The 27,393-nt window shown below is 48.7% G+C and overlaps 2 protein-coding genes across 6 annotated transcripts in view; both read left to right on the top strand.

Annotated features, from left to right (window-relative positions):
• Window positions 1-22,199, top strand: part of tmcc1a (transmembrane and coiled-coil domain family 1a) — a 40,510-nt gene extending 18,311 nt beyond the window's left edge. For 2 of the 5 annotated variants that reach the window (XM_056592790.1, XM_056592798.1), the window contains exons 5-8: window positions 15,658-15,915; window positions 16,370-17,058; window positions 18,120-18,255; window positions 18,969-22,199. In XM_056592790.1, the coding sequence (XP_056448765.1) occupies window positions 15,658-15,915; window positions 16,370-17,058; window positions 18,120-18,255; window positions 18,969-19,283 (1,398 nt within the window). In that variant the 3' untranslated portion in view covers window positions 19,284-22,199. Of the gene's footprint in view, window positions 1-9,150; window positions 9,521-12,922; window positions 14,924-15,657; window positions 15,916-16,369; window positions 17,059-18,119; window positions 18,256-18,968 lie in introns of those variants that run through there. The other 3 variants (XM_056592816.1, XM_056592807.1, XM_056592822.1) reach the window with 3 other exon arrangements.
• A 1,354-nt stretch (window positions 22,200-23,553) lies between these two features.
• The window catches only part of plxnd1 (plexin D1), a 47,671-nt gene continuing 43,831 nt past the window's right edge, over window positions 23,554-27,393 (top strand). The window contains exons 1-2 of the mRNA XM_056592870.1: window positions 23,554-24,956; window positions 26,712-26,888. Of these exons, the coding sequence (XP_056448845.1) occupies window positions 23,718-24,956; window positions 26,712-26,888 (1,416 nt within the window). The 5' untranslated portion in view covers window positions 23,554-23,717. The remainder of the gene's footprint in view (window positions 24,957-26,711; window positions 26,889-27,393) is intronic.

The raw sequence follows: 27,393 nt of genomic DNA on the forward strand, positions 1-27,393 counted from the left end.
TCCCTCAAGAGCTTTACATTTGAATTGAATAGAGGATACATGAGATATTGAGAGTAAAAGGCGGCAGTGAAACACCAAGGAGCAGTCCACATCACCGTGATCTGTGATCAAAGTGGACGTTTGTTCCCTGGACCCCCGCCACCATCTGCTGTTGGACTTCACTTGGAGTCTGTCCAGCCTCAACCACCCCCTGCCCCCCTCTTCTTTTCAGTTTCGGAGGTGATGTCTTCAGCATCTTTCAGCTGTCTCTTCCCTCCTCCTCCTCCTCCTCCCCATTTCTGTGTCCAGCGCTCAGGCAGCGGTGCTGCTCGCACTGCCCATCTCCATGGCAACAGAGGGATGTTCAAACGGGGTCATTCTGCCGCCCGGCCGTCAGCACTCACAGGTGACGGTGTTCTGATGTCACTCGTCCCTCGCCGATGCCTCTGACGGCACCAGGAGGAGCCCTTGGAGCAGAGAACAGTGCTCTCTGAGGAGGTCAGAGAACCAGAGGAGGACTGGTCCGAGGTGACGTGGACAGGGCAGGCGTTGATGCAGTGTCCTCGCGTGTCAAGAACAACCGTGCATTGTTAACACTGGGCCGATGCATTGTGAAATGCTGCAACAGAGTCAATACAGTTGAACATTTTGCTGCAGCACAATGCCGTAGCGCATTGTGCTGCGCAGCACCCTGTGGGGGTCCTTTGTCGGTTTGCTGCAGGTATCGATGTTCCCTCGACCAGCTTGCAGAGAAAGGGTTATTACCACGCAGGCTTATGGCTTTGCAGCCCCCCGTCATTTCTGAATGGGCCGTTAGGTGTTGGTTTCAGTGTTGGCATTAGCCTCCAAGGCATCTGGTTTCAGAATAATTGGACCAGCTCTGCAAGACTTTGGTGAATGTCATCACTCTCCGGAAGTCCTGTGAGGGTGACTGTCTCATTGAACTGTGAGTAAAGATGAGACACCACAGCTTCCTGTTTCCTGTTATTGGACATGTGTGAGATTGTGCCTGTGTTTGTGTGTGCGCACGTGTATGTATACTGTAATTTGGTGAGAGGGATAAAACTACGATTACTCAGTCAGTCTAAATGCAATGGCTCAATTAAGGCAACCGTGTCAGATAAATCAATACATTGATATAAAAATCCTTATTTGCTGTTCAAAGAGATGCAATAACATACACACTAATCAACCTGAATATGTTGCTGCATTGTACAAACTATTGTCTGCAGTATCAGACTGAACGTTTTCCGATGCGCACGCGTGTGTGTGTGTGTGTGTGTGTTTGGGCCTGTGGGCTCTCGCCCACTAGTGTTTATTTTCCCTTTGAAGCGCCGTCCCAGCAGGTTTAATGAGGCTGCTGAATATTTATGGGGAAGTAAGCACACATCCAGGCCAACGCCCTGACTCGCCTCAGTCTTGGATCCGCATTCAAACACACAGAGGTCGTATGAGAGAGGTAACGTGTGCTGTTCCAATCAATTAGTTTGACCATCGCTTTAGGTTTCGGCAATATGTAGAACGAATAAACGAAAGAAACAAAGAAAGAAAGAGAGGGGGGGTAAAGTGACCGGGACCTAGATGGTGCACATCAGAGGGCGTCTGAATAATGGGTCTTCAGTTCGGAAAAGGGTCCATGTGCGGGTGTGAGAGGAAGAGCAGTCAGATGACGTGGGGCAGCGCTGAACATTTTGCGGACCAAGGGAAGGAAGCAAGGAGGCAGGAAGGACAAGAGGGAGGAAGGGATGAATGGGACAAAAAACTGAGAGAGAGGTTATCCGCCCTGGGTCGGTTGAAGGTTTCTGTCTAACTGGGTCCGCAGGAGCAAAGGGTCGTGCCGCTACTCTCTGTGGGTCTCTATGTGGGCACTATAAACAGACTAGCCTCCCAAACGCCGCATGTCAAGTTCAGCACTCAAAGACATCCCGAGAATGGGCGCGTTTTACCAGGCTAACCTTGGCCCCAAGTTATGCCAGGGCTAAAAGTCACTAGAGTCACTATATATAAAAGAGGGGAGGGATTTATTTCCCTGCATTGCATTTTGTAATGACCTTTTCCTTGTTGGAGAAAGATAAATTGTGTGTTTTTGCATGTGTGCATGTTTGTCTAGATGTGTGTGGGTGCGTGCGTTCTTGTGTGTGTGGGTTGCGGCTTGAGGTCTTAGATCATGTGTGCGTGTCAGCCATAAGTCACTATGGGTCACCCCCAAATACATTTATTTTTGACCCGCAGCTGGTCATTCCTCTGTCGCTCTGTGTGTGCGTGTGGGTGTGTGCGCGGACACGTGTATGTGTGAGCATGCAGTGTGTACATGTCGGCGTGTCCCTTCCTCTTCTTCCTCGCGTTTATTTCCGCCTGTGGGTCTGCGATTGTGTTTGCAGGGCCGCCGTGCACAACCCCGGCGGGTGCGTGTGTGTGTCTGTCCGCGCAGCCTGCGCTGTTTTCACAGCCGTTGCCTGGATTGCCGCATATTTGGACAGCCACTCGGCCTGTTCTCACCCTTTACCCACATGTCTGTTTCCAGGACAGCCGGCTCCGGCCCCAGACCGCTTCTCCAGTGACTTGAGCAAAGATTGCCTTTTTGCAACAGCAGCCAACCCACTTGACAGGGAGCCTCAACGGATGCTCTACTGAATACTGCCTTACAGTGCTGCTTCTCGAAACAGTAGCCTCTATATTCTTCCTACTAGGACAAAAAAGACTGAGGAGTGAGAGAGGAGGAATCAGAGAGACAGAGCGAGGCAGAGAGAGAGATAGAGAGAGATACAAGGGTTTGAGAGATACAGAGAGATAGAGAAAGAGAGAGATAGAGACAAAGGTGAGAGAGATAGAGAGAGATAGTGAGAGACAAGGGTGAGAGAGATACATAGAGCTCGAGAGAAAGACATGGTTGAGAGAGATACAGCGAGATAGAGAGATAGACGAGGGTGAGCGACCCACCGAGATGGGGACCGCCCCGTGACACTGCGTCTGCCACTCCCTGCTCGCTGTCTTTATAATTGAATGAGTCAGATGAATTATAGATGAGGCGACGGGTCGCCAATGCGCAGCTCTGCCCCACTGACCCAGTTACAGCCACAGGGGTGTGCACGCACACACACACACACACAGACACACACACACATGTGTTTGCATCAATACAAGCTCACAGAAACGTACACACACACACACACACACACACACACACACACACACATGCGTTTGAATTGCGTCGCCAAGGGGTTTGTCGCGTTCTGTCCGGCAACGAATCACAGTGAGGCCTATTATACACTCATCCACCAATAGGAATCCCGCATTCGGTTTCTTGGGTGATGTCATCTCAAGGTAAATGGATCTCCTCATCGATCCAGCACAGCAAGTCTCTTGGGCTTGATTTTGCAATGGGTTGAGGTTCTTCAGTGTTTCTTTTTGAATCTTCATTTATTCAATGTATTTATTATCTTGTCTTACTGTATTAGGCTAATTGACTGCTGGCTGCCATAGCTTCTGACCTCCACTACCCAGCTTGTCCCTAGATTCCCTTTTTTGCTGTTTCCGGACACTAAGCCACGGTGTCAACCATGGGCTAATTATCATGTGCGTGGCTTTTGGAGGTAAATATGGCGCAGGAATATCCTAAAAATCAAGAATATGTCAGGAAATGGCGGAGGCACAGCACACAGACCAGTGGTGACACAAAAAAAGATTGTTCATGTTTAGTTCCAAATGTGCGCCATCGTTAGAATAGTTTTGGGCTACAGCTCCCCCTGGTGGACGATATGTATAACTGCATCACCTTAATATCGTATCTTCAATCCTTACCTCTATTGCAGCACAGTCGGTCACGCCCCAGATGTTTTCTTGTTGTTGGGCAGGATATGCTTATCCTGCAAGTCTAACAGTGTCCTTATCTGGCCCTTATCTGATTGGTTTTCCTAACAAACCCTTGTGCATTGGAATGTATTTTATCAAGGTGGCAGAGATTTCACCCTAAGGGCAGGTGAAGAAGTGATGTCTGGGCAAAATTCCCCTAAATATGCAAATTAAATGGGCCATAGCTATTCTACTGAGACAGGCTACACAAAGAACCACACAACATTACAGAAAAGAAGATAAAAACAAATAGAGCTGTTTTACAACTGAGGAATGACATCATGAAAACGGGGGGGAACTACAGGTTTGGGTTTGGGGCAGATTAGGTTCAGATGGGTAATTTCTAATTAAATGGGTAAAAAGGAAAGTGCATTTGGAATGCCGTGTGGCATCGTACTTTCAGTTCCACCGTTCTCTTTCTTGACCTGGCGCTTTCATTTCTTCACTGAATATCAAGACTTTCTAAAAATACATTTGAAATTGTTCTTCCCAGAGGCCAATAGCTATTTTATCATGATCAGTGTGTACAGCTATAATACCAATACACACCAATCATAACTGATTTCACCCAGTTCACCTATTTTTTCTATTTTTTATTTTTGAAGGTTTTGTCCCTTTGTATTGTAGAGTAAGACAGAACGGTATGGGAGAGAGAGGGGAAGACATTCAGTAAAGGACCGCGGGCAGAGATCCAACCCCGGTCGCTGAGGTAAGGAATAGACCTTAATGGTAAGCGCTCTACCCGATGAACCACCAGGGCGTCGCGGGAGTTCACCTTTTAATCAAAGGCCTACTGGTTCTACTGGTTTTGGTTTTAGTGATGTCTGAACGGACACATACTCCTAATCCTGGCAAGAAGGTCAGCGCACAGGATGTGATGTGAATCCACCTCGTAGTGGTATTTGATATCCCCCCCATTGGTCAAAACGTCATTTGACTTTATTTCAAGTAGAATGTTTCTGTAGCCCATAATCCCAGCTGCAGTCTGAAAGAGCTTCACAAAGCCACCACCCCTGAGCCTTCTAAAGGCCAAGGAAAGACTCCCCGGACCACAACTTAAACCGTGGACCATGGTTTAAGTTATTTGATTTGTACGCTGCACTCTCTCCTTCTTCACACAGTACCAAATGGCACCGTCCCTAATCCCTAATTTACACAGTGTCGTATCTTTCATGGCTTTTCTTTGCCTTGTCTGACCTCAGTCCCAGTTGTGAGGTCAATATCTGATCGTAAAGTGAGGAAACGCCAAACACACTGGGGACCAAATGTAAGCAGCGATTGTCATAAATCTCTGCAGCCCCCTGGCAATGAAAAGGCTGTCAGCACTCTGTGTATTGTACAGAACCGGACACAGCCAGGGCTGCCATTTTGAAATAGTCCCCTTTGTGTCTCCATATTGCAGAACCGGCTGGGTAAGATGTAAACAATAGCCGTGCCAATAATACAGCGATACAATCCTTCACCTTATTTTGCCACCGGCCAAGGAATGCAACCCAGCCCAGTCATAACAGTATGGCTGTATGTTGGCCCTTCTGTGTTGTTGCTGTCGTGTTTGGGTTGGCCACGGAGACCCCTTCACACTCTCTGACCTCTCCAGCCCCGGCAGGGCCTCCATAGCTGAAGTGCCCAACGGTTTATGTAACTGCTAATAGGCTCCATTGATCCGGACAGGAAGTGGAACATAGGGGTTTGGACCGCTAGGAATGGGACGGGGCGGGAGGGCCAGGCTTCCGTCTATTGGCTGTTGTTCAGTGGGGCCCTGTCCCCACCAGCCGGGCTCCTCTCGCAGGATTGAATCATCCTCAGTGCCGAACAAACAAAGCCTTTGCTCTTCTTCTGCCTCTTTACATAACTGGTTACACTGGCAGACCCTGCTGCAACTATTGCAGGCATCACCCTGTATTCTTATGGGATTTTCTTCCCTCTAAACCATAGCTGTATGTTAGTAATAAGTCAAACTGGGCCAAGCTGTTTTATCAAAGGCAGCTAGAACAACAGATGTATCTGTTGTACTTTTTTTATTTATTTTTTTAAATGTCTGCAGAAAAAATACAATTATAACCATACCAACACAGCTTTTCATTCAAAATCTTCAAAGGTAAGCTGATTCATTGAGAAATTGCAATCCAGCCCTTGCTATGGTGCTATGGTAACTAAACACAGGAAAGGCGAAACACAAAAAAAAAATCTATATTCCCACTGGTTCAGCTGACTTTGGACTCAGATTTATATGTTCCCATGAACCCGATGCATCCTCTGTGCCTACATCCTCTTCCTCCTTCCTGTGTCTATATCTATGTCTCCCCTACCTAGTGCGTTTGGCATATCTTTCAGTTTTCAGTCCTGGCTCTTAGTTACAGACTGTATGTTGCTCACCCCAGCCTCGGGTCCCCAGACTCTCCCAGAATGTTCTGGCGGGGCTGCTGGGAGTGACCTCGCTCCTCTGAATAACAATAAGCAGCCCCGCTCGGGTTTGCTCCACGAGCTGGGACTGCTTGTTTCTTCCACTGGATGACATTTGTCAAAAGATATTTGCTAACCCTTTTAATGTGTGTATATTTGTTTGGAACTCCCTCAACCTCAAAAGTTTTTGCGTATTAATATCCACGGGAGACTTTACTTTACTAAATAAGTTAGTTATTTATAAGTGTTACTATTTAGTGTTTGACATAAATCCTTTTGGAATTCTAGATATTCTTCTACCTTGTTTGGACACATATCTATAGCAGTCCCCAGATGCTCATGTGTATCATATTGACTGTTGTCCTGGCAACGTAATACATTCCATCAGATAATCAGCAGAACACACACCCGAGGTGTGAGCCGTTCTCCGTTGCTTTGTGCTCCATCCAGGGAGATTGCTTTGAGCCCAGGGGAGCCTAACTAGTGGAATGTGAGCGTGGCGTCTGTGGACGCTCCCGGCCTCCAGCGCCGTCGCGAGTGTGTTATCGTCTGCTCCTCATCAGCGCTCATCCATCCTGGGCTGTAATCTCAGCCAGGGAGGCCGACGACGAGGTACGGTGGCCCCTCTCCGGAGACCGTCTGCGGTGCGTCTCTCTCTCCACGCCTTCAGCTCCTACCTCCCACTCTACCTCCCACTCTGCCTCCCACTCTGCCCCCCTCCAGTCACCGCTTGCGGAGCCGCTCGGCAATTTGGAGAATGTTTAAAAGGCATGCTACTATGGAATGCGGTCTCCATGAGGCCCGAGGCCCGACCGGGGCCCGCCCGGACCCCGGAGAGTCCCTGAATGACAGGTTATGGGTAGATGAGATCACCGGTGAGGAGATGTTTTTACTTAATACCCGAGGCAGGAATGACGGTCTTTCAATGGCCGTAGAGCGGATTCTAAGGAACAAGACACATTAGTTTCAGCAAATGTCATTTGCTTTTATATGGTGCAGTGTCTTTGTATTTTGGTGTGTGTGTGTGTGTGTGTGTGTGTGTGTGTGTGTGTGTGTGTGCGTGTGCGTGTGCGTGTGCGTGTGCGTGTGCGTGTGCGTGTGCGTGTGTGTGTGTGTGTGTGTGTCATTTGAGAGCCCTGCATGTATATCAGCTAACTCCGTTTCCCTGGGGAGACAACACATGCACTTGAAGGGTTCATTCAGTTAAAATGTTAAATGTCCTTGACAGAGCTGGTTGAATGGGGCCTGTTGATGGCGGCCGGTGATAAAATGGCAGAATTAGTGATGGCCAGTATAACGACAACTGAGTGTTTTCTTTAGTCCACAGCAAGGGACTGCGGAAATGTACGTGTCTAAATGTATATATTTATGTGTTTTGAAGCACTTCTTGTGTAAGAGATCTTGTATAAGGATTCCTTTCCTCACATCGGTAGCCCCCCTCCCCCTCCCTCCCTCCCACAGCCCCCCGAGTGCTGCCCTTTGCTTCTTCTAAAATAGGTTTTATTAAGGTTGTGATTAATGAAAAGGATAATCCACAAACGTTCCGATAGCGGGTGATAATTGCCTGTTGGATGGGCATGCACACATGTACACATGTCATGTACACGTAACATTTACACAAGCAAGCCATCAGTAATCATATGTGTAATCTGTAAAGAGGGTTAATCTCTGAGTAAACACGGTTGTTTTAATGGTTTTAACAGAATCTTTCCTCCTACGTCATCCATATGACTCAAGGAACTTCTGCAGGGACTCAGGGAGCACGTATAGCAGCTTATGTAGCAGCACGGAGCGCTGAGTCCAAAATACAAGATGGCTCATTAGGCAGAAGGCTAATTGCTTGGGTCCTGTGAGGTATGCTGAGTTATTACCAGAGCTTCTAAGCCCGTCGGTTCCCCTACGCAAGCTATGGGGGGTTATTCATCCCAGCACTATGACTCGCTGGAAGCTGATTGGCGCTGACAATCAAGCTGCGAGTGATAATTGAAAGGAGGGAAATGAAGGATTCTTTTTTCCGTGTCTCCTTCATGAGATTGAACCGCATGCACTTGGCCACCGTTCTGGAGTTGAACTGGCCTAGAAACTCCCAAAAGATGAAAAGACCAGCCCCCCCCTCCCCCCCCCCCCCCCCCCCCCCCCCCCCCCCCCTCTCCTCCTCGTCCTCATCTAAGCCCCCGCTCTGCGATTCTCTCACCCACTGCCTCCCCCTTTTCTCCCTTTCTTTCCTTACTTCCTCCCACTCAGTGACAGCTCCTAGGGGGCTGTTGCCTCCCCTCTGCCCTCTCTCTTTCTTCACATCCGCCCATTATTCTCTCTCTCTCTCTCTCTCTCTCTCTCTCTCTCTCTCTCTCTCTCTCTCTCTCTCCCTCTCTCTCTTTCTCGCTCTCTTTCTCTCTCCTTCTCTCAGAGGATTTTTGCAAACAGATAAAAACTTTCAGAACATTGCTCCCCTGCCAACAGTGAGTTCCACTTCGTCTCGGTACGGACATTGGGTTCCACCGCCCTCGCTCACTCCCTAACGTCACCCCACGTTCACTCAGACCCGCTCAGACACTTTTTTCGTCTCTCTCTGGGGGCTGCCCTTGTCATACCCACTCAGTAGGCTCTATGTGCTGACCCGCTGCGGAATGTGTGTGTGTGTGTGTGTGTGTGTGTGTGTGTGTGTGTGTGTGTGTGTGTGTGTGTGTGTGTGTGTGTGTGTGTGTGTGTGTGTGTGTGTGTGTGTGTGTGTGTGTGCAGCGTCCGCACGGACTCTGAGGAATGGCTGATAGGAGTTAGCTCCTCAGCTGGTTGTGGCTAGCGTCTAGCAAGCCCCGCCCCTGAACCCGGCAGGGAGGGCCACGGTTCACTGCTGGAAGTGCACCGGGGAGCGCTCTCTATGAATTCTCCGGACATTTCATCATCCCGCCCCGGTCCAGACATTGGGTCTCCTCACTGTCATAGTAGAGCTGTGTCTTCAGTGGGGTGTCTTCAGGTCGCAGGAATCCCGGGTTGAGTGGAGGGGCCTATTGTCTGCAGGACTTTGTATCCAGTAGGGTCTGTTTTTTTTCCAGTGGGTCCAGGGGTCATGGGAGGTCTTCTGCTGCAACTATCTTATCTTCCTGCGCCACATTTCTGCTGCTGCCCTGAGGGGACGGACAGACGGTGAGGTAGACAGACAGACAGACAGTCAGACTGAGAGGCTGGGCTGTTAGCATTACTCGTCCCAGACATGGATGTCATCCTCAATCTGATAACTGCCGAGCCCCCTGCACCACCACCTACCTCTGCCACACCTCCCACTACTGTGAGTCTCCACCTGTGAAGTGTGTGTGTGTGTGTGTGTGTGTGTGTGTGTGTGTGTGTGTGTGTGTGTGTGTGTGTGTGTGTGTGTGTGTGTGTGTGTGTGTGTGTGTGTGTGTGTGTGTGTGTGTGTGTGTTTTCAAAAAACACCACACAACATGATTGTTCTACCAAGATATAAATTGTTGCATTTTTTAGGATGTTTTACCCTAAAACGACAGATAATCTATCATTCCATGCCAGCACTATGATGAGAAATGACAGTTGATTTGATTGTATCCCTCTGTATTTAAAGAACCATAAAGACATATCACATGTATATCATATACATTACACAACACAAGGAGCGCATCTGTTCCCTCATCGATCACGTGATGAGGTTACCATACCTGTGACGAATCCGGTTGGTTGTAAGTCCTCCATGAAGAGCGGGGCTGTGTTGTGTAACCGTAGAGCTGGCTGACCAACGGCCTGGGTTTAAGTGGGGTTTTGTGTTGTTCTCACGGGGACTTAAGGGATCTGCGGTGGCCGGATTGGGCCTCCTTTGCAAGCCATGTAGGGTTAAGTTGTCCTGGAGCCAAGTTGCTGGTGTGTGTTTACTGTGGTGTCAGTTAGTAGTAGGCACTGCAGTCTGTGTGTGTGGCGTGTGTGTGTGTGTGTGTGTGTGTGTGTGTGTGTGTGTGTGTGTGTGTGTGTGTGTGTGTGTGTGTGTGTGTGTGTGTGTGTGTGTGTGTGTGTGTGTGTGTGTGTGTGTGTGTGTGTGTGCGCGCGTGTGTGCGTATGTGTGTGAGGAAGATTTAGTGGGTTTTAAAGGTTATTAGTACTACCGGGCGTTAGTGTGTGTTCATTTGTGTTTTTAAGTGTCTCTTGCTCAGTGGTACACACAGTTATGTAATATTCCAAGGCTGCTGAATAGGCTTCATTGTTGCTGGTCAGAATCTCATTAATGAAGCTCAAAAGGGTGTATTCCTCTTTTTTTTTGCCAGTGTCAAAGTCTGCTCTAGTAAATTTGCCACAGTCAGGGGGGACTATCAAGGAGTAAAATATTTTGAGCAATAAATGAAAAGGGAGATGAATGGGAGGTTGGAAGGAGGATTGATATTGCTAAACATATTCCAATAACATAACGATAAAAAAAGTGTTTGGGTTTCTGCCAGAATACTGAGTCTTGTTCAACATAACTCATTGTTTGTATGATTTCAATATTTATGACTGTAAAAATCATGGGGGGGGCGGGGGTTTTAAACGTCTGAAAGTACCTTCTACTATCTTCCCATATTGTCTATGACACTTTATTTGATTCTCACCCACTATGCCTTGCTCTCAATAATCTGAGACATGGGATGAATGAATCACAAGTGCTCATGTTTTAGCCATAGCCGAGGCAATTACCTACACTTGTTCGTTTTATCAGTTTTTGAACAGACTTTGTGATAAGTCCACTTTTATCATCATGTTGAGTTATGCACTGACATTAATGATCAGAATCGGTCAAAGATCGCCCCGGCTAATCAGATGGTTTGAAGTTCAGGCAGTCAGCGATGACGCGGCCCCGCGGCGAGAGAGAGAGCGGTTCACGGTGAGGACAGAGGCAGTGAGAATGGAGAGAGGACGGCTGAGAATCACACAGACAACCAATCAGGGGCCACTTCTCCGTCCGCTCGGACAGCAGAACCAATGGCCCTGCGGTGCGCGTGGGGCTGAGGCCAAGAATCCAAACGACCAAGACCCTCCTGGAGGCCGTTCTTTGTGCCGCAGCCATTTCATCTCATGCTCTGTTTTGTACCGACGATAAAAGGATGAGCCGTGGCTCCCCGGCGGCTCCAGGCAGCAGAGCAGCAGCACACAGAGATGAATCACCTCTTCAGCTTTTCACCACTTCTTAGAAGGGCGTAATGCGACACTGAGCGGGGGTGCTGGGTAGGTGGGTGGGGGGGGGGGGGGGGGGGCCCGGGGGGGCGGGGACTCGTTCCCAGAATGAGATGGGGTGTCACAGTATCCCTTGTGGATGTATGTCGCCGGCACCTCGCAGAGGGAAACTGGAGCCGGAGGTACAGGAAGCTCAAAGGCACTCGACCGGAGTCAGAGGCGAGTTAACTGACAAGGTAAATATAATTAAGAAGGCTAATGGGTTTAAGCTTTATTGCGCTTTATGGTAACTGTGATGCAGGCAATGCATACAATTATAGCTGACATTTATCAAAGAGAGAGACAGAGAGAGAGTGGAGAAAAAGAGAGAGAAAGGGTGAGAGAGAGCGTATACTGTAACTTTGACTTGGTATCAACAACAACACAGGATCTCTTAAGATGTTCATCTTTTTTATTTATTCATAGTGAAGTAGTATTATTAAAAACATGAACAAATATTAATAATATATGGATTTTACTTCCCCGATGACAAGCGTTTGAGAGTCAGGGTTTGAGGTCGCCTCTTGTTTTCACACCTCAATATTTATATCTCTACAGATCAAGGCCAACGCTCTCACAGTAGCACTTTCTAATAATATCCACTTACAAAATGGTTTAAAACTAACCCTTGACCTGAAATCATAATAATTGTTTTTCTCTCATGATATTGATCTACATTTATAATTACATTGTATAATTTTTAATTGATGCATGGCTGGGCATCTGCTGTGTCGCCGTTGTTATGTTTTTCTCGAGGAGGTCAATCAATTTAATGAGAGTTCATTGGAATAATAAATGCCACACTATTCTACTGCGTGCAAGATATGCCAATGGAAAGATGATCATCAGCATGATACAGGTCTTATCCCTCCACCTGCTGATCTGCTTCAACTCCTTTGCCAACAATAACGAAAGCTGATGAAATCTAGCATTTTATAGACAGTGACATCATTTATCCACCAATTATTCAGCATAATTGTTGATTGTTTTTTATGAATTGTTAGTAAAAGTTGCTATAACTTATTTAATAACCATAAGTATAACTAAGTTATAATTAAATATTTTCATGCTTTCATTATCATACATGTGATACACAAAACTTCAGGCACAGGTTTTGAGGAAAGAGCTAATGCCAGAGGGTTGCGTCAACCTCCTGTATAAGATGCTATGTTGTACTTCCTTTCGCAAAATAATTAATTGTTGATGTTGAAATCCGGCTTCTAGTTGACGCTGTTGTTATTGTATTAATATGATTAATTGTATTGTGGTGCTCTCTTGTCATTGCAAACAATAAGCAAGTATTTCAATAATTTAGATCAAGGTCTAGATCGCCTTCAACGGTAACATTATACTTAAAACTAGATATTGAATAAGTTCTATGTAACTGTGTGTGTGTGTGTGTGTGTGTGTGTGTGTGTGTGTGTGTGTGTGTGTGTGTGTGTGTGTGTGTGTGTGTGTGTGTGTGTGTGTGTGTGGTGTGTGTGTGTGTGTGTGTGTGTGTGTGTGTGTGTGCGTGTGCGTGTGCGTGTGGGTGCGTGTGAGTGTGCACATCGGTGTGTGCAAATGTGCATAAGGGTGTGTGCGAATGCGGGAGCACACAACATGGTGAACCGCCTCTAGTATGTCAACTGTGTTTGACATAAAACTGCACGTATAGAGCACACATCTAATTAACAGAGAATGGTGGACAAATGCCTGTTCATTTGACATGTTTGTCAATTGGTCTGTCTGCAAAGGCTTGGATAGGCTTTGAACAGGCCTCCTGTGGATGGGAGCTCCCTCTGCTTTACAGACGGTTGCACAGCCAAACCCATCAGGCCGACTGACAGACACAAGCTTAGAAGAGAGAAAACTCTGCCTAAGTCTATGTCTGTGTCTGTGTGTATATCTGTGCGGGTTTCTGTGTGTGTGTTTGTGTCAAGTTTCTTCTTCTCCTTCCCTGATAATGGCTCAGCAAATAAACATGTTCAGCTGTAATCACTGATAAATTACATGTCCCCCTTCAGCTGACTCTGTCACAGACACATTTACAAATATGAAGCCATCTCCGTTGCTGGGAATGATGTCCATCGAAAGCATGGCTGGACATGAGCCATTATCGAGCTATGCCAACATGACATCATGGTCTCATATTTCAATGGAACCTGTTTGGCAGTGAGACCTTAAGCCAATGACAGGGAATACATACACATTGCTGGATGAAACAAACCTACACCCTGTCGAACATACCTGATGAATTATTTTTAACATGGATGTGTGTGTCTGTGTGGGCTCATTGTTAAGTTAGTTGTACGTAACTCTGCTTAATGTATGTTTATCATGCTTTCAAACCAAACTAGTATGATTGTAATGTGTCAGTGTCTGTGAGCCGCCCCATCTTATCAGAAGCTGGTAAAGGGTTAACTTGTTTGCAGTGCAGAGTAATCAACAGTGTTCCTTTGCACCCTTTTATCTATTTCTTGCTCTTCAGGAGACCACCACATTGATTAGGTGTGTCATTTAAATTCCTCCTTTAAATTAGTCCACGGCCTTTGATCATATACTGCAGTATGTATTGTCTACCTAGAGACATATTATTAATTGGCATCGAGAAACAGTATAATTTGCTCAAGTCAAGTCAAGTTTCCTGTAATCGAAGATTTTAATTGTTTTGTAAGACTAAGGGGTTGTTTCAGAAACACCGTTGAAAATAGGCAGTGTCGTAGCAGCAGTCCCACTTTAGATATTCGTAGATCAGCCCGGATGCAGACAGTATCACACTGCCCTCGGCAGGGAGGCGCGCATTGTGAACGGTACTGGTTATTCTTGTTCTGTGCCAAGACTTCTTCTTTTGGCTGGCAACTCAAGAGACAAAGTTCAAGTCAAACCTCACATATATAATACACAGTGCCCTGTAACAGTCATGTCCAACTGGATCGAGTACATTTTTGTCTCAAAGGATACTAAAAAAAAGATAAGGTTGCGATGAATTTCGGGTTATATCAGCGCTTCTTTGTAAAACTTCCAGTGATAGACCCACCGAGAGAACGCTAGCTCGGGGATATGGTCTGTGATCATTTCTTTTTGGTGGAAACGATGACCGTTAAATCATTATTTATTATCAACACATTGACTTAACTTCTAATTAGTTCCCGGATGTTGCCATTTGGCTTGCCTAGGAGCTATATTTAAGGGAGCGAGCACGAGCGGATAACAACGATTGGCGTTTGACTCGAACTCAGAGGATGATGTCACCTAGTTTCAGTTTAGAGCGAGTAGACGAGTTGTGGGCGGAGCCAAACAAACGCGAGGGGAGACGGTTTCAGGTGAGGCTGAAGACTCCCGACGGGCAGGAGTCAGTTGGAGCACAACCGGCAGCCGGGCAACACACGGCTCGGGGTTCGTGCCTATCAATTTAATGATTTTTAACAGAATTCGCCCGATTGATGAAAGTGGGAAGTATAAAATCTCTTTGGAGAAAATGCATTGGGAACAATTGCTTCGCCTGCGGAATGGGAAGGTGAGACGCGATGCGCTCTGCTTTATTTATTTTTTAATGACAGATATCACATGTGTATATTGCCTGCTGCGAGTGCGAAGTCTTATTTCTGAAGATTGACCTGTCTGATAAGATTATCATAATCCAATACCACTTTTTTTTTTTACCTGATACCGTGAGCTTTGATTTGTCAACAGAGGCGCTTGTCATCATATTACTCATTTTTTGGCAGCCACTAAACCAAGCATTGAGGCGGATGCGTAAAACACCTGTATTACCATATATGGAGTCTTGGCTTTTGCTTGGGATTGTCAGACGTTGGCAGAGGTCGATATGGATCCACTGTCCTATCTTCTTATTGATTTGTCTTCTCTCTTCTGAGGGGCTTGATTATAGCTGCACCTCTGTCCGTACACTGTTTAATGCTAATTAATTAATTTTAATTGAATCAACTGCACTGTAAATACTGTACAGTTTTTCTAAACACAGTGTGTGGGTGTGGGTGTGGGTGGGTCTGGGGGGAGGTGTTTAACGAAAATGCTTTGCGATATTTTCATTTTAATTTCTCACAGAAACGGATAGGTATCCATTCCACAGAAGGAACTGGTATCTTACTTCTTTTTCGTCTCCTCTTGAGGGGAATTGCCCCACAGTAACACCCTCCACCGCTGTTCCCCGTCACGAGAGGCCCTGTTTACGGCCTGTCAGCAGAACAAAAATACATCCCCTAACATCCCCTTCCTTCCCGTCTCCAGATCGACCGGCTGGATGCCGGCGGCCTGGCCCAGTCCCCGCTGGGCTTGTCGTGCGGGGCGGACGGAGCGCTGGCGGGGGCCGAGGACGCCACGCCGGACCCCCAGCGCACCAAGCAGGCCATCGCCCAGCTGCAGCAGAAGATCCTCAAGCTCACGGAGCAGATCAAGATCGAGCAGACGGCCCGGGACGACAACGTGGCCGAGTACCTCAAGCTGGCCAACAACGCCGACAAGCAGCAGAGCTCACGCATCAAGCAGGTACGGGAGGCGCCGCGCCTCGGCTGGCCCTCTTATGAGGAGTCCCCGCGGCCGCGCTAAAACGTTTCAGAATCGAGACATCTCAGAACCGATACACGGCCCGCGGTGCCGATAACGGCGCCATTCTGCGATAATCAATACATTGTAAGACAATCCTCTAACGATATATCAGGATATATTATGTGTCTAAATATGAAAACGAAATGACAATGAGAAAAGCTAAAGTAATGGATATTGCCTTTTATTCATGGCCCAAACTGAGTCTTAAAATGTTATTAATATATTTATATATGGGGGAAAAAAAATGTTTGGGGCGCAAGTGTATCGATTCTCGTATCCCACGAAGACGCTATAATGCCGTACCGATCATATCGAGGCAGATCAGCCCGACCAATGTTTTTTTCCCTCTTATTCCAACCTGTTTCCCCCCCCACCCCCCCCCCGTGCCTGCCAGGTCTTTGAGAAGAAGAACCAGAAGTCTGCGCAGACCATCCAGCAGCTGCAGAGGAAGCTGGAGCACTACCACCGCAAGCTGCGGGAGGTGGAGCACAACGGCATCCCCCGGCAGCCCAAGGACGTCCTGCGGGACATGCAGCAGGGCCTGAAGGACGTGGGGGCCAAGGTGACGGGCTTCAGCGGGGGCGTGGTGGACAGCGTGAAGGGGGGCCTGTCCACCATCTCCCACGCCACGCACTCGGCCGCCGGCGCCGTGGTCTCCAAGCCGCGGGAGATCGCCTCCCTGATCCGCAACAAGTTCGGCAGCGCCGACAACATCGCCTCCATGGAGGAGCCCCCCACGGCGGCCGGGGAGGAGGGGGCCGCCGGGGCGGGGGGGCGCTCGCTGGGCAGCGTCGGCCACCACTACCATTCCAGCCCCAAGTACGGCAGCGAGGAGGACTGCTCCAGCGCCACGTCGGGCTCCGCCGGGGCCAACAGCATCACGGGGGCCCCCGGGGGCCCGCCCAGCTCCAAGGGGATCACCCTGGAGAGGAGCCAGAGCTCCAACCTGGACCTGCTGCTGCAGGAGGTGCAGGACCTGAGGGTGGGCCAGACGCGGCTGGAGGAGAAGCTGGAGGGCCTGAAGAGCCACTACCAGAGGGACTACGCGGTGGTGATGCAGGCCCTGCAGGAGGAGCGCTTCAGGTACGTGAGGAGCCGGAGGCAGGGGGCCGGGGGTCACTCGTGATCCACGGTTGTGTCAGAGTGAAGACTTGTACCTTACTTAAACCGTCTTCATGACCTGAAGATATGTTGTTGTCGAATCGGGTACTTATTTCTAGTCCTTGTGTTAGGTAAAGGACAGGGGCCGTTATGTGCGGGCCGTGTCCCACTAAGTATTTATAAGTCAGCTATGTGACTTGAAGAGGATTGGACATAGTTAAAATGTGTTTATTGTAGTGTTTTACTGTTGATTGGAGTACTTTGAGAATGTTAAGAAAACCACACATACGCTGTTTTTATGTGGTGTAACACAGTAGACATTCCCCGACTGAAATGAGTGTAAGTATCAGTCTAAGGAGGAGAAGCAGACAGCGGATGAGTGAAAGAAAAGAACCACAAGGCTCAATGTTAAACCCTTCAGCTAGGAACAAGACTTTTCTTTCCCAGGGTTAGAAAGCCCTTTATTTGGTCTGCTTGGACCATGTCCACTGTGGACCATAACCCATACAGACATTTGTGACGTTGTGTTTGTTTCAAAGGGAAACTTTCTGATTGGCTGAGTCTATTCTGAGCTTGACCTGTAGCGCACAGCGGCATGCTTGTTTATGTTCTCGTGTGATGAGTACACCATTACTAATCCGTGTTGTCACTGTACACACAAGTATGAGGTCGTATCAAAGGTATCTCTGTCACGGTTCCACTTGTTTTCCTACTGTCTGGCTCGCCACTGCCCTCACTCATCATTTTATCATTTACCGCATGTTATTTTCTTCTACTAATAGGGTCTGTTATTGGGCATCTTACATCCAATGGTTGTCTGTGATTGGTCTGTCGGATCAGAAGATGAGTCATCTCTAAGCCAATTATCCTCAAATGTCTTTCTTTCTGTGTGTGTGTGTGTGTGTGTGTTTGCGTGTGTGTGTGTGTGTGTGTGTGTGTGTGTGTGTGTGTGTGTGTGTGTGTGTGTGTGTGTGTGTGTGTGTGTGTGTGTGTGTGTGTGTGTGTGTGTGTGTGTGTGTGTGTGTGTGTGTGTGTGTGTTTAGGTGTGAGCGTCTGGAGGAGCAGCTGAATGACCTGACTGAACTTCATCAGAATGAGATCCTGAACTTGAAACAGGAGCTGGCCAGCATGGAGGAGAAAATCGCCTACCAGTCCTACGAGAGAGCCAGAGACATCCAGGTATACACCGCAGAAGGAAACACACACACACACACACACACACACACACACACACACACACACACACACACACACACACACACACACACACACACACACACACACACACACACACACACACACACACACACACACACACACACACACACACACACACAGGATATCAAGTCCCATGATTAATTTCTAATCCAGAGTTGGACACCCAGGGATTTTCCATGAAATAGTTTTTAAACATACAAACTCCCTGACTCATCGTAACGGGAAACGCTTTGGGAACAGCATCTATATAAAGTACATGCGCAATCCGGTCCACAATAGCTTTCGATACAGTAATACGAAACTTACTTTTGCATAACTTTTTGCATTAGTCACCTTCCTGCATTTATCCATCCTGGCAGCAGAGGGCGCTGTTATCCTCTTTATGTTAAGTGTGTAATCCCTGTACCAACCATGTTTCTCTTGTATGGCTTATAAAGACAAGAAATGTGAACTAGGTATACACAACCCAGAGCTTCCGGGTCTGGATTGGCCTTCCAGGTGGCCTACACCGAACACACTCGCACTGTTAATGCAAGATGAATTGGATGGCAAAGCTGTGCTTTGCCATCCAATTCATCTTGCATTAAAAGTGCGTGTGTGTTCGGTGTAGGTGTGTTCGGTGTAGGCGTGGTTGTCTAACCCTCTGGCGTTTGCTCCTCGTCCCTCCCCAACAGGAGGCTCTGGAGGCGTGCCAGACGCGGATCTCCAAGATGGAGCTGCAGCAGCAGCAGCAGCAGGTGGTGCAGCTGGAGGGCCTGGAGAACGCCACGGCGCGCACCCTGCTGGGCAAGCTCATCAACGTGCTGCTGGCCCTCATGGCCGTTCTGCTGGTGTTCGTGTCCACCGTGGCCAACTGCGTGGTGCCGCTGATGAAGACGCGCACGCGCTCCCTCACCACGCTGCTGCTCATCGTGCTGCTGGCCTTCCTCTGGAGGAACTGGGACGCGCTCTCGGGGTACACCCACCGGGCGCTGCAGCCCCCCAGATGACGGGACGGCCCCCAACAGCCCCCGCGTCGCCGAGGCGACGCTGCGGTAAACTAACCCACCGGCGGGGAAAGGAGGGCGGAGCGCGACCCCCCCTTCGGTTGCAATTTCGATCCCCGAAGCGTAGGAGAAGAATGTACCCTCCGCCCGTTTGATTTAGGGGGGGGGGGGGGGGGCCGTGTGGACCAGCACCGAACACGAGCTCCGATCGGCTGAGCACACACACACACACACACACACACACACTCACACACACAGGCACACGCACACGCACAGGCACGCGCGCGCGCGCGGGAGGGCCGGTCTGGACTGCAGAGAGAGAGACGAGGGGGGAAGGGGGGCTGCCCCCACCACAAGGGAGAGACTGTGTTTACATTGTAGGTGACGAGCTATTTGGTGTTCTTACTCCTCAAAGAACACGGCGTCATTCTGTTTTTAGTTTTCATCGAGCACATTGTGATTTATTCTTATTTTTTTCTAATGTTATTTTATTTTCAGCGTTATTTTATTCAGTACCATGTAGCATTATGGCCCTCTCGTGGCACGGCGAGAGCCAGGGCGTAGTCAGGAATCCGTGGGGTATTTTCACGTCTGTGGTCCCTTTTGTAAAGGCATGAAGTAATGATCCCTCGACTGGGTGCCTTCGACACAGAGTCCCCGCACGTCCGTGATGGATGCCTTTTCAATTTCGGATGAAGGAACATTTGCAAGATTTTCACAGAGATTTTCCTCCACCTTTTATTCAAATGAATTTCCCTCAGCGAGAAGAACCTTTCCTCGTACATGAAGGACGACCAAGACTTTTTCAGCGTTTTATGACTAGAGACTCCTTGTGCTTCCTTACTCTTTGTACTAAAAAAAAAAACGATTGCACCGTTTAACATTTCTTTCTTTCTTCCTTTCTTTTAAATTAATAGAGACTGAGTTGTTTGAAGAACGGGCATGAAGTGTGAAACCCTCATGAATGAAAAGCGGAGCCTGTTTGTACAGGAGAAGAAGCTTTGATGGACCACTTTTTACCACACAACCGTCGGATCCCAGAAACTGCTTATTCATTCAGAAGCAAATCTGCCGTCTTGTGCAAAATTTAAGCATGCAAACCTGCATGTTCTCATTAGGAAGAGATTAGAGCGATCGGTTCTTGATGATAATAACAGTGAAGACGGGCCAGAGTAGGGGTGGACTACATCGGAGGTATCATCGCCGGGACAATTGCTTTGACCTCGCCGTATGTAGCCACAATGTGGGGGGAAAAAAACATGAAATATTCTACTTTATACACCACTGGTGCTTATTCACTCCCAGTTCTAATCGCAACGGAATGGATTGCTCCTCCATATCATCTGTGATCATGTCTGTTGAGATGTACACTGCCCTGGATGTGTGTGTGTGTGTGCGTGTTTGTACGTTTGTGCGAGAATGTTTACGCGTGCGTGTGTGTGTGTGTGTGTGTGTGTGACGTGTGTGTGTGTGTCTGTGTGTAGGAAATTGCCCAATCCTTCATATGCTCTCCCTGTGTAAAAAATACTAAAACAAAAAGAAAAGTCTAATCCATCTCATGTTTCCAGTCTGACGCCCGTCTCGGCGTGAGAGAAGGAGAGAGTATTGGAGGTTGTCCTTGATCGTTAATCAAATGACACGACGTTGAAGAAATGTTTCACGCTTAAACTCTTGGGGAGATATTAGCGGTGGTTGAAATGTCATTACAAAAATGGACTTGGCCATCTGTGAATAAGGCGCGCGTCAGTAAACCTCTCCCGTTTGTGTATTTCACCCTTTGACTGGAGAGTCCCCAGGTTCAACCCCCGGCCTCATCCTCCGCCCCCCCCGTCTGCTCAAAGGCAGGTCAGGGCAGGATGGCTGCGCTCTTCTGAAGTTCACTTGCACACACTCAATGAGTGGCTCAATGGGAGATAGCAGCAGATGGTAAAAAAACTCGGGACTGGACTGTACAGCCGCACTTTAGCACACGGCCAGAGATAACCTTACCCAGGTTCGGGAAAGGGCAGGCGGGCGGCGCAGAAGTGTTTTCGATTGATACTTGGGAGGGGAATAGCTGTTTGAGTCGGTAGTCCCGGTCGGGGGTGGGGGGGTACCCTCGGGTCCTGGTTCCCCCGTCGGCTCTGCCTCACTGAGCGACTCATCACCGGCGACGTTAGGTGTTGCTCCACACATGGACGGGTGGGGTTCGCTTGCACTGAAGTGAGACGTGCGGTGGCCTGTGTGTTTATTGAGCTTCTCCATTGTGTGGTGGTCGTGGTGAGGAGCAGAGGAGCATTGACGACGTGGGCCTGACCTTGGACCCCCCCCTCCCCCCCCCCAGTTTGACCTTGCAGTGACTCCTGTGATACAGCAGGTTTAGGGATGTGTTCAACCATTCCAGTGCCTTCTCATGTCCTTTTCTAAGTATGGAATAAATAAAGTGCATTCCTGAATAAATTATGGTGGATTGTCGTTTTTTTTTATATATATTAGTACAGATTTTGTGTGTTTTCTTTTTAGCTGCGCCCTTTCTTGAGTCAGCACGTTCGCGAGGAAACCTCTAGGTGGCGGTATAAAGCCTTGCATGTGTTAAAGTGGCTTTGCCTCAGTTCTCCAAGCAAGGCGAAGTGTGTGGTCACACCCACTCGCGGGGGAATCTTATCGGGAAATAGAGCGGTCAAGTAAACTCATTTAATTGTATTGTTAGCTGCGCAGTCCACGCTGGATCTCTTCCCATGATAATTGATTGGGCCTAGGTAATACCCATATATCTTGATATCAGTAACTCAACATAAATGGCATCAACATCTCAACACCACTACACTAATACATTCGCACCTAAACGAATGTATAAATACACGTCATAATTTATTTCACAACCTCCATCGGTTGTGATGTATGATTTCGGTGTATAGCCAACCCGCAGAGCTCAGCCACACCTCCGCCCTGATATCTGATATCTGACAGCCCTGAGCCCCACCATACCTACTCTCTCCCGCTTATCTCCCTCAAAACGCACTGGATCCCCAAACCTAAGCACATGAGATACATGGTGCCGGGTGGTAAGGTCCTGGTGGTTTAGTTGCTAAAGTGTGTGTGTGTGAGGGGGGGGGGGGGTCATAATTGTGCGCTTTATCTGAGCACTCTCCCCTGGCAGATTGGATGCGCATGGCGGCGCGCCAAGATAAACAAGGGACGCACTTATCAGTCAAAATAGTAGCGCGTCTAGTGGAGGCGTCGGTGCCGGTGGTGCTGGTGGTGCTAGTGCTGGTGGGGCACAGACCCTGTGGGAAAGAGAGGGTGTCCGAAGGGAAATCTGAGTTAAACAAAGCTAAAGAAATTGCGCAAAAATGTAGCGTGAGCTTTGTTCAATATATGTATTTACTTAGTTTATAGCAGCACTTAATGCCTGAATAACTCGTTACATTCAGGTTGCCATCGTGCATGCCACTATAATATTCGTTCCGACAATTGAGCTCTCGGAGACGTGTCTCCCCCCCCCCCCCCCCCTCCCTCCCATATGACCCAAGGCATATTCCATCTAAGTCGTTACAGAAATCTGAACCTTTTCACGAATTTCTAAAAGGGGAACATGTGTTGCGCTTGAATATTTATGAGCCACAACCGGCGAAAAGCTCTTCAGAGTAGAAGTGAATGTCAAACCCAGGGAAAGGTGCGCTGTTGTGCCCATCTGGTAGCACTTTCACGGCACTTATGTGCCCAGAGCGTATCTTCACCAATCTACAGAACTAATCCCGCAGACTGGAGAGTAGAGACTATAGCAGAGAACAGGAGGTGGACGAACGACCTGTCATTAACCCGAGGACGAGCGGAACCCGAGAGGTTGAGGAGCAGTGATCAAGTGGTCCCTTTTACAGAAGGAGATCTCTTTCCTCCGATGTCTCACGTATCCGTCCATCCTTTAAAAGCCGCGGTCTCTGAAAATAAATGAAGAGTGTGTGATTAAAATGTCTATGGGAAAAAAATGTGTTGCGTAAAAATGCTTTAATATCAAAACGCAAATGCGTTTCTTGTGTGTCAGAATAGAGCCAGGATGATGGTTCATATTTTAACCAGATCCAATTACAATAGTGCTGTTCTAATTGGGGAGCTCACGCTACGTTGTAGAGAGAGAGGGGGAGAGACGTGAGAGAGAGAGAGAGAGAGAGAGAGAGAGAGAGAGAGAGAGAGAGAGAGAGAGAGAGAGAGAGAGAGAGAGAGAGAGGGGGAGAGAGAGAGGGTGGGGGTGAGACAGAGGCAGCCTGCGCTCACAGCTCTGAGCTGTGGCGAGGAAAAGGAAGCACGATCCGCTTCATCACGTCACTCTGGGTCGAGGCGTTGAGCAGGAAGCAGCTTTTCCTCTCGGATTGTCGCCGTAGGAACAAACATTGCATTTCAGTCTTTACTCAATGCACCCCTCGGCGCAGAACACGCGGAAGCCGGCCAGAAGGAAAAATGCCTCCTTCGACAGAGATGGTAGTCGCCCTGCTCCTCGCGGTGCTCCTCGCGTCGGGAACGCGCTGGAGTGCCCACGGCCCGCGCCTTGCCAGCGCGCTCCAGATCCACGAGTCGTTCGCTTCTCCGAACCGCACCAATAACTTTGTGGTAGACAAAGTTTCGCGAAACGTGTACCTGGCCGCCGTGAACACCATATACCAGCTGAACGGCACGCTGAGCCTGGAGGTGGAGAAGCGCACGGGGCCGGTGCAGGACAACCTGTTGTGCCATGCGCCGCAGCTGCCCCAGGCGCCCTGCGAACACCCCAAGTCCCTGACGGACAACTACAACAAGCTGCTGGAGCTGGACCCCGAGCAGGGGGTGGTGGTGGTGTGCGGCTCGGTGTACCAGGGTTTCTGCGAGCTCAGGAAGTTGGAGAACATCTCAGAAATCGCGGTGGAGTTCCCGCCACAGGGGGAGAAGACGGTGTTTCCGAGCATGCTCAACATCGCCGCCAACCATCCCAACGCCTCGACCGTGGGCCTGGTGTTCAGGAGCCACGGGGGGAACACCCGGCTCCTGGTGGGAGCCACTTACACCGGGGCCGGCACCGCGTTCTTCCCCAAGAACCACAGCAAGGAGGACCTGCGCTTCGAAAACACGCCGGAGATCGCCATCCGCTCTCTGAACATCAAGGATTTATCCAGACTTTTTACCTATGACATCAACCCGTCAGAGGACAACGTGTTCAAAATAAAACAGGAGGTTAAAACTAAAAACAAACTCAACTTTGTCCACGCGTTCGTGCAGAAGACGTACTCGTATATCGCGATAAACAATGACGCCAAGACGGGGCACAAGGAGAGCCAGCCCAACAGCATCCTGGCGCGGATCTGCTTGGACACGGATCAACCCAGGAAGTCCAACTCGGGCCCCGAGAGCAGGAAACTCACGGAGTCCTACATCCAGATGCCTCTGCAATGTGGATTAAGTGGGAACATATACAATCGGCTGCTGTCAGTGTACCCCGTGGACATCCACACCGATCGCGGCCAGGGCGCAGAGGCCTACCTGTTCGGAGTGTTCTCCAGGTCGGACAGAAAGTCTGCCCTGTGCGCCTTTAGGTTCGGGGACATCGAGGAGGCGATCCGGCAGGGCCGGAGGAACTGCTCCAACTCGCCAAGCAGCGACGTGCAGGTGCTGGATAGCGTCATCCAGGGCTCCGGCGCAGCCTGCATCCAGAAGGGAAATCTGGTGGTAAGCAGCAGTGATTACAAGTTTCACAGAAAAAATAACACCAAGTGGACTTTTTCGTTAACCATTAGATTATATATTTGGAATACAATTAATTGTTATCGATGGCTAATTGTGATGTATTTACTTCGGGCAATGTGCGGATAATTATACAGTGGTAGCCTATATCTATTAATCCTTTGTAGCCATGAATTAATTGGCAATTAAAACCTCACTCTCTCTCTCTCTCTCTCTCTCTCTCTCTCTCTCTCTCTCTCTCTCTCTCTCTCTCTCTCTCTCTCTCTCTCTCTCTCTCTCTCTCTCTCTCTCTCTCTCTCTTCCTCTCTCTCTCTCTCGCGCGCTATCTATTTAGGCTTAAGGGGCTATAACAATTAAATGACCCCCGTCCACGTGGGGGGTCTAGAGGTTTAAGGAAACAAACTAAGGTCACGAGTCGGAGGCGTCGTGATAGCGGCAGGCACTTGGTTACACTCGGAGGGTTATGGGAACGGCACGATCATCCAGCTAGCTCTCACATCCGAGGGGGGATGGGTGGGGGGAGACAGAGATAGAGAGAGAGCGGGGGACAGAGAGAGTGATAGAGAGAGAAGAGAGACAGAGGCAGACTAGGAAGAGGGGAGACAGAGAAAGCAGAGAGACAGAGAGAGTCATTTGCATAGGGAGAAATGAAAGGGAATCCAAGTAGATATATAAAAAACAAACTACAATAATTTCTATTAAAAGAAAAATACTGCTTTGATTTGTAACGTTTTGAGTGACAGTTTGGAGGCTTGTTTTCTGTTTGGGTGTCTGGAGACAGATACTCGCTGTGTAAGGTCACCTAAAGACGTCCTCCCTACTGGGCTTGTGTCGTCTACGCTTCACACACGCGCACACCAAAATAACATTTCCTGGGTAGACACCGGCTCAGTTTTTTTTGCATTCTTGTTTTTGTATTGTTTATAACGTTTAATCTTTTTGTGTATCAAACCGAAACCCTGGGCTGGAGTTTACTGTGCGGATGAAATCCTTTTTGTAGACTGCGAAGGGCAACACTCGCAGAGAGCAAAGACACAATTTATGATAAGAGTCGAGAGGCTGGGGGGTGGAGAGCTCGTGGGAAAGAATGCTTTAAATATCAATCACAGTTTAATTCCGCTTTCGCCTCTGCGTGCTCTAAAATACTCTGAGAAGTCCCCATAGATATCCGTGTTTATCCAAGCGTTTCTGTGTAGTCATGCAAGTGTTTTATCGTTCCAAATGAGATTCTGACCAATGTTCAGAGTTACCAGTGTCTAAGCCCCTTTAAACCCCGTTTTATGACTTTCAGTCTGTCAAGGTCATGTAATAATGGACAAGGTCAACTTACAAAAAAAAAATCTTTTAAGGGCAGTTATGGTGTTTTTCTTAAAGCCACACATTGTCCTACAGTCAACACACAAGGGGAAAGCAATAAAACAGTTTCCTTCTCCGACTATTCCATATTTAACCTGCTCCTTCACCTCCCATTTCCTGGAGGCACTCCGCGGTGCGTTGCGTTCAAACTCTCCTGTGTATCTCCCATGGATAGTTTAAATCGGGGTTCATCCATCATCCCTCCCTTTCTCTTTGCACTGGCACTTCGTGATTCCTTAAAGTTACATGCTGTCACACAGTGAAGATACTACAGGGAAATCCAATGGAACTGTTTCGACTGGTTTTGAGCCTGAACCATGGTGATGGATCGCTGTGGTTTGATTTCCGGTTCACGTCTGGTCTCTCTTCCTCTTTGTGCCGTAGCTCCAGCCGGAGCAGCTGGACTGCGGGGCCGCCCACCTGCAGCACCCCCTGGCTCTGCGCCGGCCCCTGAGGGCCACACCTCTCTTTGAGTACACAGGTCTCAGCTCTGTCGCCGTGGACAGCGTGCACAATCACACAGTGGTGTTTCTGGGCACCCACCACGGCCGGCTTCGCAAGGTGAGGCTCACTGTGTGTTCCTGTGAGTGTGTGTGTGTGCGTGTGTTTGTGTGCGTGTGTGTGTGTGTGTGCGTGTGTGTGTGTGTGTGTGTGTGTGTGTGTGTGTGTGTGTGTGTGTGTGTGTGTGTGTGTGTGTGTGTGTGTGTGTGTGTGTGTGTGTGTGTCCACCTGTGTGTGTGTGTGTACGTGGATGAGCATGTTTGCTTGTGTGTCAGTCTGTGTGTGTGTGTGTGTGTTAGTGTGGGTGTGTGTGTGTGTGTGTGTGTGTGTGTATGCGTGTCTGTGTGTGTGTGATTGTGTGTGTGTGTGTAAGTGTGTGTTTGGGCATGCTTGCGTTTGCGTGCATGTGTGTGTGGGTTTGTGTGTGTGTGTGTGTGTATGTGTGTGGTCGATTGTTTTGTCCTTGCATTTGCACCCCGCACACACTTCTAGCTCTCTACTTATCTACTTTGTATAGAGGCGTTACACAACACGCAGTATGGCATTACACACAGACAGTCCTCAG

This window comes from Gadus chalcogrammus, chromosome 1, assembly GCF_026213295.1.
Source record: "Gadus chalcogrammus isolate NIFS_2021 chromosome 1, NIFS_Gcha_1.0, whole genome shotgun sequence".
In the NCBI taxonomy this organism is placed as follows: Eukaryota; Metazoa; Chordata; class Actinopteri; order Gadiformes; family Gadidae; genus Gadus; species Gadus chalcogrammus.